We start from the raw sequence: 13,887 nt of genomic DNA on the forward strand, positions 1-13,887 counted from the left end.
ATTTCAGAAAGGAAGGAAGAGGCAGAGAGAGATAGAAACATCAATGATGAGAGTCATTGATTGGCTGCCTCCTGCACGCCCCACACTGGGGATGGAGCGAGCAACCCATGCATTTGCCCTGACTGGGAATTGAACCGTGACCTCCTGGTTCGTAGGTCAATGCTCAACCACTAACCACGCCTACTGGGATAATTTTATCTTAATATAACTTAAAAGAAAAGAAACCACGAAGTATTAACACTTTGTAGTTCTATTATCAGTGGTTCTAAAAGTGGTTTTTGTCCCTAGACCTCGGCATTTGGCGTCACTTGAGAACTTTTAGTGAAACAAATTCTCAGGCCCCAACCCAGACCTACTGAGTTGGACCCACCGGGGTGGGACCTGCAAGCTGAAATTTTTAAATATGTCTTTTCAATTGATTTTAGAGAGAGAGGAAGGGAGATGGAAAGAGAGAAACAGCCATTGGCTGCCTCCTGCACACCCCCTACTGGGGATCAAGCCCGAAACCTGGGCATGTGCCCCATGGGGGACTTAAACCAGCCACCTCTTGGTTTATGGGAGGATGCCCAGCCAACTGAGCCACCCTGACCGGGTCACAGCTGAATTTGAACACGGCCCTCATTACCATTGTTCTAGTTGACAAAGACATGGTGTTTACCGTCTTGTTCTCTGTGATTTTCTATATTTTTTAAATTAAAAACTGAAATAAACACAAGCTTTTCTTTTCAATTCTCCCCAAGTCCCTCTGGGCTGTGTTAACTTCATCACTAAAGGCTGATTAAGAGCACAGACTTATCACTGCCATGTAAGGCCTCGGGTTCAGGCAGATCTCTTAATATCAAGCCAAAGGCAGAGGGAAAGTGGGCAGATTTATTAACTCTTATTCAAATGTGGGTTGTCCAGTAAGTACATCAGCCTGAAAATTGTGGTCCCTCGGACACTTCTCCCTCATCATCTACAACAACCAACTGGCATGGAGGGCGTCAGGACAGCGCAGGCCCCAGGCCACTTTAAGGGGCAAGACCTACATCATGTCCTCGGGAAACAAGCTAATTGGAGACTCAGGGTGTGTGAGAAGATGAGGTGCAAGACCGGAAGGCCTGGCTGTCAGAAGTCTGGCATTATGACTGCCACACAGGACTGGGGGAGGGGGGGGTCTGTGGGCCGCTCTTTGGAAATTGGGCCTCTGTCGAGAGAGAGGAAGGTCATAGTTCAAAGAACCCCGTGAACAAAGGTCGCAGGATTCTAACTCAAAGGCCATGTAAGCGATCTCAGTGCACGTTGAGGGTGTGGAATCCATCTGCGATTTTTATCCTGGATGGATGGATGGATGGATGGATGGATGGATGGATGGATAGGTGGATGGGTGGGTGAATGGGTGGATGGGTGGATGGGTGGATGGATGGATGGATGGATGAATGAGTGAGTGGGTGGATGAGTGGATGGATGGGTGGAGCATTAAAACAGCTGAGTGATGGGATAACTTGTATGCCCAAAGCAGTGTCTCAGGAAGATAGGCCTGGCCTAGTGTCAGAGATGGACTAACGGCAGGAAAACCATCAGCAGTGAGATGTCAGGCTTCGAAGAGAATGAAGTTTCTCTGGTGAAGCAGATGCAGGATGGGGTGCAGAGGAGTGAGAGGGGAAGAGGAGTGTGAGAGGAACTCTAATGGCCGTCTGAGTGCCACTGCTGTTGTAGAAGTCTACCGGGAAGGTAGTGCCTTAAATCAACACAAATGTGCCATGGTATGGTTTGGAGGCCAGAGCTCAGACTGGTTCTCCCTGGGCTGACATCAGTGTGGGTGGGCTGTGCTCCTGTGCGGAGTCCGGGGAGGAATCCTTCTCTTGCCTGCAGGCTGCCCACATCCCGTGGCTTGTGGCTCTTCCTCCACCGTCAGACCTGCAGCCCAGATCTTCCCGTCTCTGACCGGCTATCCTGCCTCCTGCTCCAACACTGGGCCCCTCACCCCCCACATGACTCGGGTGATCTATAACTTAATCGCATCTGCAGAGTACCTTTTGCCATGTAAGGTGACCTCTTCCCCGGCTCCAGGGATTAGGATGAGGCCCTGTCTGGGGATGTTGTTTGCCTATGGCGTGAATATGTCTGTAACTTGATGACTGCCTAGAGCAGTGATGGTGAACCTATGACACGCGTGTCAGAGGTGACACGCGAACTCATTTTTTTGGTTGATTTTTCTTTGTTAAATGGCATTTAAATATATAAAATAAATATCAAAAATATAAGTCTTTGTTTTACTATGGTTGCAAATATCAAAAAATTTCTATATGTGACACGGCACCAGAGTTAAGTTAGGGTTTTTCAAAATGCTGACACGCCGAGCTCAAAAGGTTCGCCATCACTGGCCTAGGGTTTGGAAGAGAGGTGGAAAGCCTGCGTGGGCCACGTCAGCCCCTCACTTCCTGTTAGCTGGTCTGTAAAACGGGGTGGTGAAGGGGGTGGGTGGGACTTCCTCCCGAGCCTCACACTGACTGGAATGTCACCATTATGGCATCTGCCATCTCTCTAGTTCCGCCCGCGTCTTCACTGACTAGAACACAATGCCAGGTGATGTCACAAAGTCAGGTGTAGTTTGGGACCCAGGAAGTTAAAAACTTTCAAACTCTTATCAGAGAGAAAGACTGCAGTAGATGCTGCAGAGCTAGAGCAGCTGCTGGGGCTTTGTCTCGGGTTGGCAGCCTGGTTTTGTTTGCTGTTTTAAAGCACGTGCAGAAATTCTGCTGCGAACACACCAGTGCATTCATACCAATCATTTTGGACACTTTTCTCTCCTTACACCAGGTTGTCGGCGTCGCCCAGGCCATCAACAAGAAGTCGGGAAACGGCGGGACATTCACTGAGAAAGATGAGAAGGTACAGAGCGCGCGTCTGGTGTGATGTCTCCTCAGGGTGGACAGACCTGCAGAGGAGCTGCTGCTGACACTGCCTGTCACTAAGCACCCTGTGGGTTAACGTGATCTGAATTGCTCTGGATGCCTCCTGTGGCAGACACAGTGACCTGCAGGGGAACCTGTGCCATCCACTTAGTCAGCTCTACTCTGTGTGGCCACGCCTCCCCCACGGCATGTATGTGTGAGTGGGGCCATACAGAGGGTGACATGGACTTTCAGTTTGCTCACTACCTTTCATCACTGCTATTAAGAAATTCAGCCTTGCCCTGGCTGGTTTGGCTCAGTGGATGGAGTGTTGGCCTGTGGACTGAAGGGTCCCAGGTTTGATTCTGGTTAAGGGCACATGCTCAGGTTGCCGGCTTAATCCCCAGTAGGGGGCATGCAGGAGGCAGCCAATCAGTGATTCTCTCTCATCATTGATGTTTCTATCTCTCTGTTCTGTCTCTCTGTCCCTCTCCCTTCTTCTCTGAAATCAATAAAAATCAATTTAAAAGGAAAAAAAGAAATTCAGCCTCAAGTAAACCCCCTGGAGCTGTGCTCCAAGGCCAGCACCACAGGTCAGCTGGGCGTCGGACCTGCCCCCTGTGAAGCCCAGTCACAATGTCCTCTACACATGGACGCAGGGCACCGAGGCGTGCATTCAGGCTGAGGGTGCGAACCAGCTCCGGAAAGCGGGCCGTCGGCATTGTCCTGTGACAGGCCACACACCATCTGCTTCCGCTCAGGACCGCAGCCCGCACACCTGGTCACGGCTGCATCTACTGGCGGGTTTGCCATCCCTCTTCCTGAAGATGCATTACACGTGTGCCAGGGTGCTCTCCATCCCCCCCCCCCCCGCCCCCCCCAGTTCCTCCTACTCAAGCCCAGTGCTGTTTCCGTCACTCCCTGAAAGTTAGGTGCTTTGGGAGACAAGACTTCTGTCTCCACGCTGGGGCTGTGTTGGCCCTGGTGTTGGTCTCTGTGTCTAAATTGCTCCAGAACAAAGCAAGTGCCTGTAAAGTCAGGGTCCTGGGCATCCACTCTCCCGTCTGTGAATGCCTCCTGAGCGTGTGTGGTGGACGCATGACTCTAGGCAGCTTTCTGTGCCATTATCTGTTTATAGTTCATGAAATGTGAACCCCTCTAGAAAGGCCGGGATCCTTAGGCCGTATCACCACTTGGCAAAATGAATCCATGATTGTGGGTCCAGCATGCCAGGTAAAGATCTATTTTAACCAACAAGCAATGTAAGTGTGAGCACACCACCTGAGTATAGTATATTGAGGACAATAGTTACCTGTTAAAAGGAACACAGTTCAACTAATATCTGCAACTTTAGAGGGAAGTGTAATTGCCCGTCTTCTAACGAGCACATGAGCTTTATTTGCCCCGGGAAGAAGTTATAAGCCATTTGCACCTCCTCGGCATGGATTCGAGTCTTACCGACATTCAGAGGCCACACGAGTTTTTGCATAAGAGCAGGTTCCCATTTCTAATAAAGAGACCAGGTCTCCATACCACTCTCTCTCTCCTTGTTCATGTCTACCTAACTTACAACATAGGAGGCTGTGTCGGTGCTGGTCACTCACTAGGGCAGCCGTGGGCAAACTACGGCCCGCGGGCTGGATCCGGCCCATTTGAAATGAATAAAATTTAAAAAAAAAGACTGTACCCTTTTATGTAATGATGTTTACTTTGAATTTATATTAGTTCACACAAACACTCCATCCATGCTTTTGTTCCGGCCCTCCGGTCCAGTTTAAGAACCCATTGTGGCCCTCGAGTCAAAAAGTTTGCCCACCCCTGCACTAGGGGGTGCCATTTCGCTCACACCCGCTCTGCCTCATTTCCTGATTTTATGTAGAATAAACATCTCTCCTTCGGGCTCTCCCATATTTATTTCAACTCTACCTAACATTGGATGCCCTTTGTGTTTCCGGCAACAGACCCAGACAGTTGTAGAGACAATTCTCACTTGGTGTTGTCTGGCCCGTTTTCTAGGACTTCGCCGCGTACTTGGCATTTTGTGGGATTGTTCTTCACAACGCACAACTCTACGAGACATCGCTGCTGGAGAACAAGAGAAATCAGGCAAGTCCGGGACCTAGAGAGAGAGCTCAGAGATTCTTCTTTAAATGTGTTAAAATGTTTATCCAATATATGCTTGTGATTTTTAGCCAATCTCTGTGCACGACTGAAAATGCAAATAGCACAGATTCAGTTTCTAAATATGTCAGTTGTTCCTTCTAATAGTTATTTCTGCTTCCTTCTTCCCAAGTTCATAACCGTTGGGCAGTGTTCACTAATGAACAGGGGAGGGCTTATTTGGCTTTCACCACCCTTTGCTTGCATGACCCTTAGCGGACCAGTATCATCGGTCACTGTTTTGAGTTACGGGGTGGGTTGCATTTGTCATGTTAAATAAGGCTTTCAGTTCTTGCTCCATTGACAAGAGATGTCATCTCTTGATTCCATGCTTCGTAAGACCAGGACCTCAGCATCTCTCATCTCTCCTTCCCAACTACTCCTCCTCACCTCTGTTTTCCCATCTGGACTTTTTCTTTTATGTCGCCCACATGGATGACATATATATTGTCTACAACCATGATTAACTGTGTGGGTTTTTGATTGTTGTTTTGTTTTGTTTTTTACCTCTAGGTTAATTCTAAAGTTGCAATTTCAAACAAGGTGTTCAGAAGTGCCAGGGTTGTGAGAATGTTGTTCATGTTAGTTTTTCTGGATGTTTCTGAATTCCACTCTTTTTCCCTTGAACTGTTTGCTCTGGTGTCATCTCATGCTGTTGGTCCTCCCACACCGTGACTCTCCATTATTCAGGCATTCTGTGGAGTTCTTTTTCTCGGAGATCTCCAAGTTGATGTTCTCCCTCTTGCCTCTTTCAAGCCAAACTGTGTCACTCCATGACTGCTGCCCAGGTGTCAGCATAGAACTGCTCTTCACGGCTTAAGGCTCAGCTGCAGCATGGATCCCACAACTCCTCTCTCAGCGCATCCCCTTGTTGTATTGCTGCACATTCTCAAGTAGCTCTATGAGGAGGGGAGTGGTGAAGGAAGCTTTCTGAATCCTGGCATGTATGAAAATGTCTATTGTACCATCCTGGCAAGTTTTGCTGGGTACAAAATTCTCAAATGAAAAAAAATCAGTTCCTCAGATTTTAAAGGTAGTGCTTTGTCTTCTAACTAGTATCCATGTTGTTCTGATTCTTGGTTCTTTGTAGATTTTTTTTATGTCTGTAAGCTTTTTGGATTATTTCTTTATCTTGGCTTTGGTAACTTAATTTCACAATATGACTTTTTCTTTTCCCTTTTAATTTATCATGCTGATACCTGGTCATCCCTTTCAGCCTGGAGACTCATACCCTTCTGTTTTATGTGATTCTTTTTCATTATTTCTTGGATGACTCTTCTCCCCTGCTCTCTATTTTTTCTCTTTTGAACTTGTATTAATAAGACATTGGACCTTCCATTGCCTTCAACTGCGGTGTCTCCCTAACTGTTCCCATGCTCTGTGCTTGTCATCCGTTCACCCAGACCCCGTGTTCACAAGCACAACTGTGACCCTGTCACTTCCTTCCTGCAAACTGTCACCATCCAACTGCTTCAAGAGATATACAGTGTTTGGGGTTGTTTCTCTGCTTCACTCTCCAACCTCATCTGCCCAGCTCTCCTCTTTACACTCCATATGCACATGAAACTTGATTGAAGCTAGTAGTGTAGTGTGCTGCTTTTTCTTAATTCAGTTCTTTTTGACTGAAATAGTCCCCTTCCCCCACTTCACCTCAATGATTTCTACTCATCTTTCAGGCCTGGGCTAGGACACTATCACCTCCAATAAATTTTCTGTAATATGTACACTTTCTACTCCCTCATCACACACATTCTTTGTGACATTGGAAGAAATTCTATGGAATTCAAAGGAAAGAGAAATTACCAAGAAAATCACAAAAAGAACTAACACTTTGTTTACTTTGTACAGTATTTAATATGTCCTGTGAAAATGTCGATAAACATTAATACACATTTACTATTTATGAACAACGTGTTTTAAGTGTCATATGCTGTTCAAAATGCCTTATAAATGTTAACTTATTTAGTTCTTACGGCATTTCTATGATTTTGGGACTACTGTTATCCCCATTTTCAAGAAATTTTCCCTAAATCACAAAGCTGGCAGGAAGGGAAATCGGAATTAAAATCTAATGACTCTGGCTGGATTCAGAGTCTATGATAGGACCACTGTACTAACTGTAATAACAATTGTTAGTAAGCAGAATGCAAACTTGCTTGTAACATGTTAGATTAAATATATATAAACAACGTATAGCTCATATATATCATTATATTGCTTTAGTGGTCACAAGCAATCCTATATAATAAAAGCCTAATATGCTAAGTGTCTGGTCGTCTAGTCGTCCATTCAACCAATCAAAGCATAATATGCTAATGATATACTAAGGTCGCTCAAGTGCTCACTAGGATGTGCACTGACCACTGGGGGACAGACGCTCTGACCGGTAGGTTAGCTTGCTGCTGGGGTCTGGCCAATTGGGACCGAGCGAGAGGGGTCAGATATGCCCAGGAGCCCTCCCACAGTCCCTCCCCAGCTGTCCAACCTCCCGTATCCCTCCCTGGCCCCGATCATGCACCAGTGGGGTCTGTTGGCTTGGCCTGCACCCTCTCGCACTCCAGGACCCCTTAGGGGATGTCAGAGAGCCGGTTTCAGTCCAATCCTGCAAGCCAGGCCAAGGAACCCCACTGGTGCACGAATTCGTGCACTGGGCCTCTAGTTACTAAATATGAAGCTTGTGGTGTCTTTTTGTCAGGTGCTGCTTGACCTGGCCAGCCTGATTTTTGAAGAGCAGCAATCCTTGGAGGTCATTCTGAAGAAGATCGCTGCCACGATTATCTCCTTCATGCAGGTGCAGAAGTGCACCATCTTCATCGTGGATGGAGACTGCTCCGTGAGTACAGAGTATGGCTTTTTTCTTGTTAGAAAGACAGAAACGGAGATTCCTTGGGCCACTGCTTGTAAACCCCATGTTAGCCTCAAACCCTCTCCTAAACCCTGTGTGGTTGGTCATGCAAAGCAGATGACAGTAGACCTGTCCTGGTTGAAGACAGGTAGGGGTGGGGGGAGGGTGCCTCAGTGTCCCTCCTCAAAACGGTCACCATGGGCGTGTCCTGTGCTGCTGTGGTCAGCGGCTCCATGGCCTCGATGGGGAAATGCATTGTCGTTAGTGCTGACCTCCCATGGTTGGAAGAGCAGTGCCACGGCTGCTAGGAGCAGGGAGATCCCCATTCTGAACGGGTTGGGTAGCACATTTTCTTTTCTTTTTTAAATAGGTTTCTCATCTTATTTATTTTTTATTTTTTTAAATATATTTTTATTGATTTCAGAAAGGAAGGGAGAGGGAGAGAGAGATAGAAACATCAATGATGAGAGAGAATCATGGATCAGCTCCCTCTTGCACACCCCCTACTGGGGATTGAGCCCGCAATCCGGGCATGTGCCCTTGACAGGAATCGAACCCGGGACCCTTCAGCCCACAGGCCGACGCTCTATCTACTGAGCCAAACCGGCTAGGGCCATGTTATCTTTTGCCGGAAATACTTTAAAAAACAAAGGGATGGCCCAATAGAGGCTGCATTATTAAAGCTGCCTGTGGGTCCCCAATCCTTTACCAGCAATGGGAAGCCACCAAACAGTTCTGAGTGGTAAATTTCAATCCACCAATTTGTAACATAAAGGGATGGGCCCTGGCCTATTTGGCTCAGTGGATAGAGCTTCGGCCTGCAGACTGAAGGGTCCCGGGTTTGATTCTGGTCAAGGGCATGCACCTTGGTTGCAGGCTTCTCCCTGGCCCGGGCCCTGGTCAGGGCTCATGTAGGAGGCAACCCATCGATGTGTTTCTCTCACATCTCTCTCTCTCTCTCTCTCTCTCTCTCCTTTCCTCTCTGACATCAATAAAAAATATATTTAAAAAAAAAGAAAGAGATGTGTGTGAGAGGTGGTTCTCGTAGGGGGCTGGTTGCCTCTCGATGGGCCAGCTGCGCTTGCTGTTAGAATCGGGGCCCCTGGCCGAAGGCAGTTTTCCTTTCTGCAGTTTCTTTCCCTTCTCAGCCTGTGAGCCACTGCTGCCAGGAGACTTCTATTTGATGTCCTTGTTCCTCTTCTTTTCCCTTTAGACCCTGGCGACAGGCTCCTTATGGGGGGTTAGTGGGAAAGAGAGTGGGGTCACCACTTGTATCAGTCAGCGACCACCATGTGTGATATCTGAGTTCATGTTTTTGGGAGGAAGCAGAATAAAATATATTTAATACTTATATTTAAAGTCTTTAAATTGTTTTAGGTAGTAAGATTGCACTGTAGGACCCAACATTATCTGAATGAGTGTGTGTGTGTGTGTGTGTGTGTGTGTGTGTGTTATTCTCATTAATAGGATATCAATTAGACTCTGGCCACCGACAAAGCACAGGGATGAAAATAGGTATGCCTAGAAGCAAATTTTAAAAGCATTTTCTCTTCAAATCTTTTTCCATACCACCTGATAAAGCATCTTGATTCACCATGGCCGTATCAGCAGTGAAATGGGCGATATCAAACAGAACTATTTTGAAACTTCCCTGCGATTTACTGTTGGAAAGTTATATACGGCCCACCCCCATTTTTCAGACACCGGAAATGTGATTAGCATTCGGCTCCAGCTTCCCCCGTTAACCCTGTCATGGCAGCGTCTGCCTCGGCTCACTGTTGCTTTGAATAAAGCCCAGCCACAGGCCCACTGATGCACTTTGCTCACTTTTTTTTTAAAACACTATATTTTTTATTGATTTTTTACAGAGAGGAAGGGAGAGGGATAGAGAGTTAGAAACATCGATGAGAGAGAAACATCGATCAGCTGCCTCCTGAACACCCCCCACTGGGGATGTGCCCACAACCAAGGTACATGCCCTTGACCAGAATCGAACCTGGGACCCTTCAGTCCGCAGGCCGACGCTCTATCCACTGAGCCAAATCGGTCAGGGCCACTTTTCTCACTTTTAACAACTTCGGTTGTTGGGTTTAGATTGGGAATTAAGTGACTTGATTTATGTTGCAGTTAGTTACCGATTAAAAGTATTTCAACAGCGTGAGCCAAAATCAAAATGTGAGCAAGAAAAAAACAAACACATGCTCCTCTCTCCTGTCCCCGCATCATGCTCACATCAGTGTTTTAGTCCTGCTTCCTTCCGATTCTTTATTCAGCCGCAAGTATAGCTCGGCTGCAAATATGTACCTGCTTTTCAGTGTAACTTCAAAAGCGTTTCTCTCTGTTGCTCAAACCTGCCCAGTTGTTTGGCTCTCACAGAATATGACTGCATGGGATGTGTTTCTAAAAAGTCATTCCTCTCCTGGGATCTAGCAGCAGCAATCGATGTCTGCATGAAAGCAGAAACTGGAGGGTTTTGAAGAAATATAGAGAAATTTTGAAGCTAACATTTATTAACACCTGGTAGAAAAAAAAAAAAAAAGAGTGCTCAAAGAAGCATTCTAGGCAGTGGCGATCAGAAGCTATAGGAACATGGCTTTAGTAGCCTGATGCGGTGACGTGAGCGCTCGGTCCAGCTCCCTCGGAGAGTAAGTAGACAGACGTAACAAACACCAGCGCAGTCATTCCTCAGGCCCGTGTCTGCGCGGACGCCTGGTACAGCCTCGTCACACTTACTCCGGCCTTGTCGCTCTGTTCCCAGGATTCCTTTTCCAGCGTGTTCCACATGGAGTGTGAGGAGCTGAAGCGATCATCCGACACTGTGACAAGGTAAAAGAACTCCGCCTGGATTCACCAGCCTGCGAAACAGGCTACAGCGTTGTTCTGTTAATTTCAGACACAGATGCTGTTGACTTTTATGTTCCGTTCCGTGACCCAGTTAATTTCAGACACAGATGCTGTTGACTTTTATGTTCCCCGCAAATAATTTGGTTTGTGAAAATACTTTGCTGTTGGATGTTATAAAGTCCCAGGGTTTGTGTTGTGTTGTGTTGTGTTTACTCCAGCTAAGAAGTCTTTCACAGAGTGAACGGTCCCGATGAGCACAGGCGTGGGCACCGTGTGTCCTGTGAGCTGGCTCGTGGAGGCCCCCCAGGGCTCTATTTCAATTAGAGTTTTCACTGCATATCGGAGACCCCTGGACATTTGACAGTTTCTAGACAAAGTTTTCCACGAATCTGTTCTGATTTGGAGTCAGCAGGGGATTTAATGCAGAAGGGAGCCTGCGGCCGAGTCACAGTTGTGTGCCGGCCCTGGGGCTGGAGACAGAGCAGGTGTCCATTGGAGCTCACTGGTTTTTCATGTTTTTTTATGATGTTGAAATTCTTATTCACCTTTAAATTGTTGCTCAGAAAGAGCAAAGTGTTGATGTGCTGGAGGGTGTGGTGCTCCTGGCCCTGTTTGGTCTGTGTGCTCCCACCGCCCCGTGCGCTCCGTGCGAGCTGCTGGCCCTGGCTTGCCATGGGCTTTCCTGCGGAGTGTGGTCCGCCAGCCTCCAGCAACTGGAAGGCCTGGCAAATGCTGCTTATCACGGGACCTGTTATTCATTTCCTTCCAATCATTTTCCCAGAAATTATTGATATTAAATCATTTAATCGTGGAAATAGGACATTAGCTTAACATCTCTGCCCCCCACATGTGGGCTTCAGGCCGGACTGCCTCGTTCAGCGGCGGAGTTCCTCATTCTTAGGACGAGCACTAATCTAGATCACTTTGATTTTAGGATGCTGTGGCATTTTTGTTGCTTTTTCATGAAGAGCATTTTAGAAAGCTTCCAGATAAGACACATAATAATTGGACTAGTTTACTTTTTGGCTTGCATAAATAATGAATTTATATAGGTACAAATATAAACATGTATATTTAAGACTTTACATATGTTATGGGATTAGGAAATTGGTGTGATAGGGAATGTTAAATGTGTAAAATTATGAAGTACCTACATTTACCTTTGAATATTTGGGCAGCAGCATGTATGTGTAATTATTTTCATTCGCATTTTGAGTTTTATTATTAATTCAGCCAGGTCCTCTAATTCCTGGCAGTGATGGCTGAACTAGCCCAGTGACTTGGTGTAATAGTGACCCCTACTGGTGAATATGCTTTTTTTTAAAAAAAAGCTAAGTCTTAATATACAGCAGCGGTTCTCAACCTGTGGGTCGCACCCCCTTTGGAGGTCGAATGACCCTTTCACAGGGGTCGCCTAAGACCATCGGAAAACACATATATAATTACATATTGTTCTGGTGATTAATCACTATGCTTTAATTATGTTCAATTTGTAACAATGAAAACACATCCTGCATATCAGATATTTACTTCATAACAGCAAAATTACAGTTATGAAGTAGCAACGAAAATAATTTTATGGTTGGGGGTCACCACAACATGAGGAACTGTATTAAAGGGTGGCGGCATTAGGAAGGTTGAGAACCACTGCTATATAGTATATTTACTTTCTTACTATATATTTGAGTAGTTCCTGGTGAATACCATATTCCCTTTCTGTAAGCAAAATAGAGGTATCTTTTCATTTATGTTTTTAATCATTTCAAAACAGTCTTAGTATAAATATATTTCCTTAAAAATATAGCTAGTTGGGTATGATTACCTTAAAGGAGACTAATTTGCATGGATCATTTTAACTGATTCATTAACTGATTTTACAGTAATGAAAATTATTTAATACGAATGTCTTATTTCCGCTAAACATTTTAAACTTAACTGCTATTCTAATGATGCATTTAAAGACATCTTAGTGATTTTTGAAAAAATAAAAATTAGATATGAGGCTGAGTTTTGCAAAAACGCTGATTAGAATGATGTTTAATAGCTCCTGCATTTTGAAATAGGACTAACCTGGTCCTCATGGTCACCATCAGAGTCTTCGTTCTCTTTCTAAAATCGCTTATTGATAGAACTCAGGCCCCTCTCGCCCTCACTGGCCCACACTTTGCAGTCCAGACCCTCTTCCATGGAGTGTCCGTGGAGGGAGGTGAGCAGTGAGGAAATCAGTCCTTGTAGGCAGTATGTGTCCGCTTAAAAGCCTGGCTCATTTGGTATCTTTCCAGCCAGCCCGCTTATCTTTCATAAATAAAGTGATGTGTTAAAGACAGCTGTGAAACGTTAAGTGTGAAACACTCAGGGTGCACAGGATGCGGAATTATTAGGGTCGGATCACCGTGGGCGGAAGTGGCCTGCGGCTGGAGGTGGGCCCGAGGATCGGGGAGGGAAGCGCATTTCCAGATGGGGGAGTTTCAGTTCATTCAAACCGAAGAGCCACCAATTAGAAGGGGAAAGGGAATGTGAGGGTGCACCGTTTACGTTAGCATTTAATTTTAGGAAATAGTGCTATTATTCCATATTCATTCCCTGTTAATTTATAAATCCACGTATTTATCATAAAACAACACATACATAGGGTTAATCCTCTAAACTCACTTTCTTGGAATATATATACGGTACTAATTAATACTTATTGGTGATAATTATATTAGAAACATAATTTTAGTTAAATACAGTAACACCTACAACTTAAAAGTGTAGTGAAAAGGATTTTACCACTTTGAAAAAACTGTGAAGGCGGAGGAGGAGAGTGCAGACTCTGAAATCAGACTAGTTGCATTTAAGTTCCACCACTTTACCGGCTCTAGGGCTTTGTATAAATTATCGTACCTCTGGAGGCCTCAGTTTCTCCATCTGTGAAATGGGCACACTTGTACAGGAGCAGGACTGTAGCTCGCGCTGAGCTAGATAATTCCGGGACATAGTAAGTTCTCCCCACTCGCTGCTATTTCTTTCTCTCTGCTGTGTCTTTCTGTCTTTGGCTTACACCGTCTGCAGCTTCCAATTAGCTCTAAAGCACAAACATTTCTCAGTGTGTCTCTCCCCCCCCCCCCCCCCCCCCCCCCCCCCCCCCCCCCCCCCCCGCCCCCCCCCCCCCCCCCCCCA

At 46.0% G+C, this 13,887-nt stretch overlaps 1 protein-coding gene across 1 annotated transcript in view; it reads left to right on the forward strand.

Moving 5' to 3' along the window:
• Window positions 1-13,887, forward strand: part of PDE5A (phosphodiesterase 5A, cGMP-specific) — a 76,014-nt gene that overhangs the window by 18,841 nt on the left and 43,286 nt on the right. Inside the window, exons 3-6 of the mRNA XM_014535209.1 lie at window positions 2,803-2,874; window positions 4,893-4,982; window positions 7,732-7,869; window positions 10,640-10,707. Coding sequence (XP_014390695.1) covers window positions 2,803-2,874; window positions 4,893-4,982; window positions 7,732-7,869; window positions 10,640-10,707 — 368 coding nt within the window. The remainder of the gene's footprint in view (window positions 1-2,802; window positions 2,875-4,892; window positions 4,983-7,731; window positions 7,870-10,639; window positions 10,708-13,887) is intronic.

Source organism: Myotis brandtii, unplaced genomic scaffold, assembly GCF_000412655.1.
Source record: "Myotis brandtii unplaced genomic scaffold, ASM41265v1 scaffold1399, whole genome shotgun sequence".
NCBI classification, from domain to species: Eukaryota; Metazoa; Chordata; class Mammalia; order Chiroptera; family Vespertilionidae; genus Myotis; species Myotis brandtii.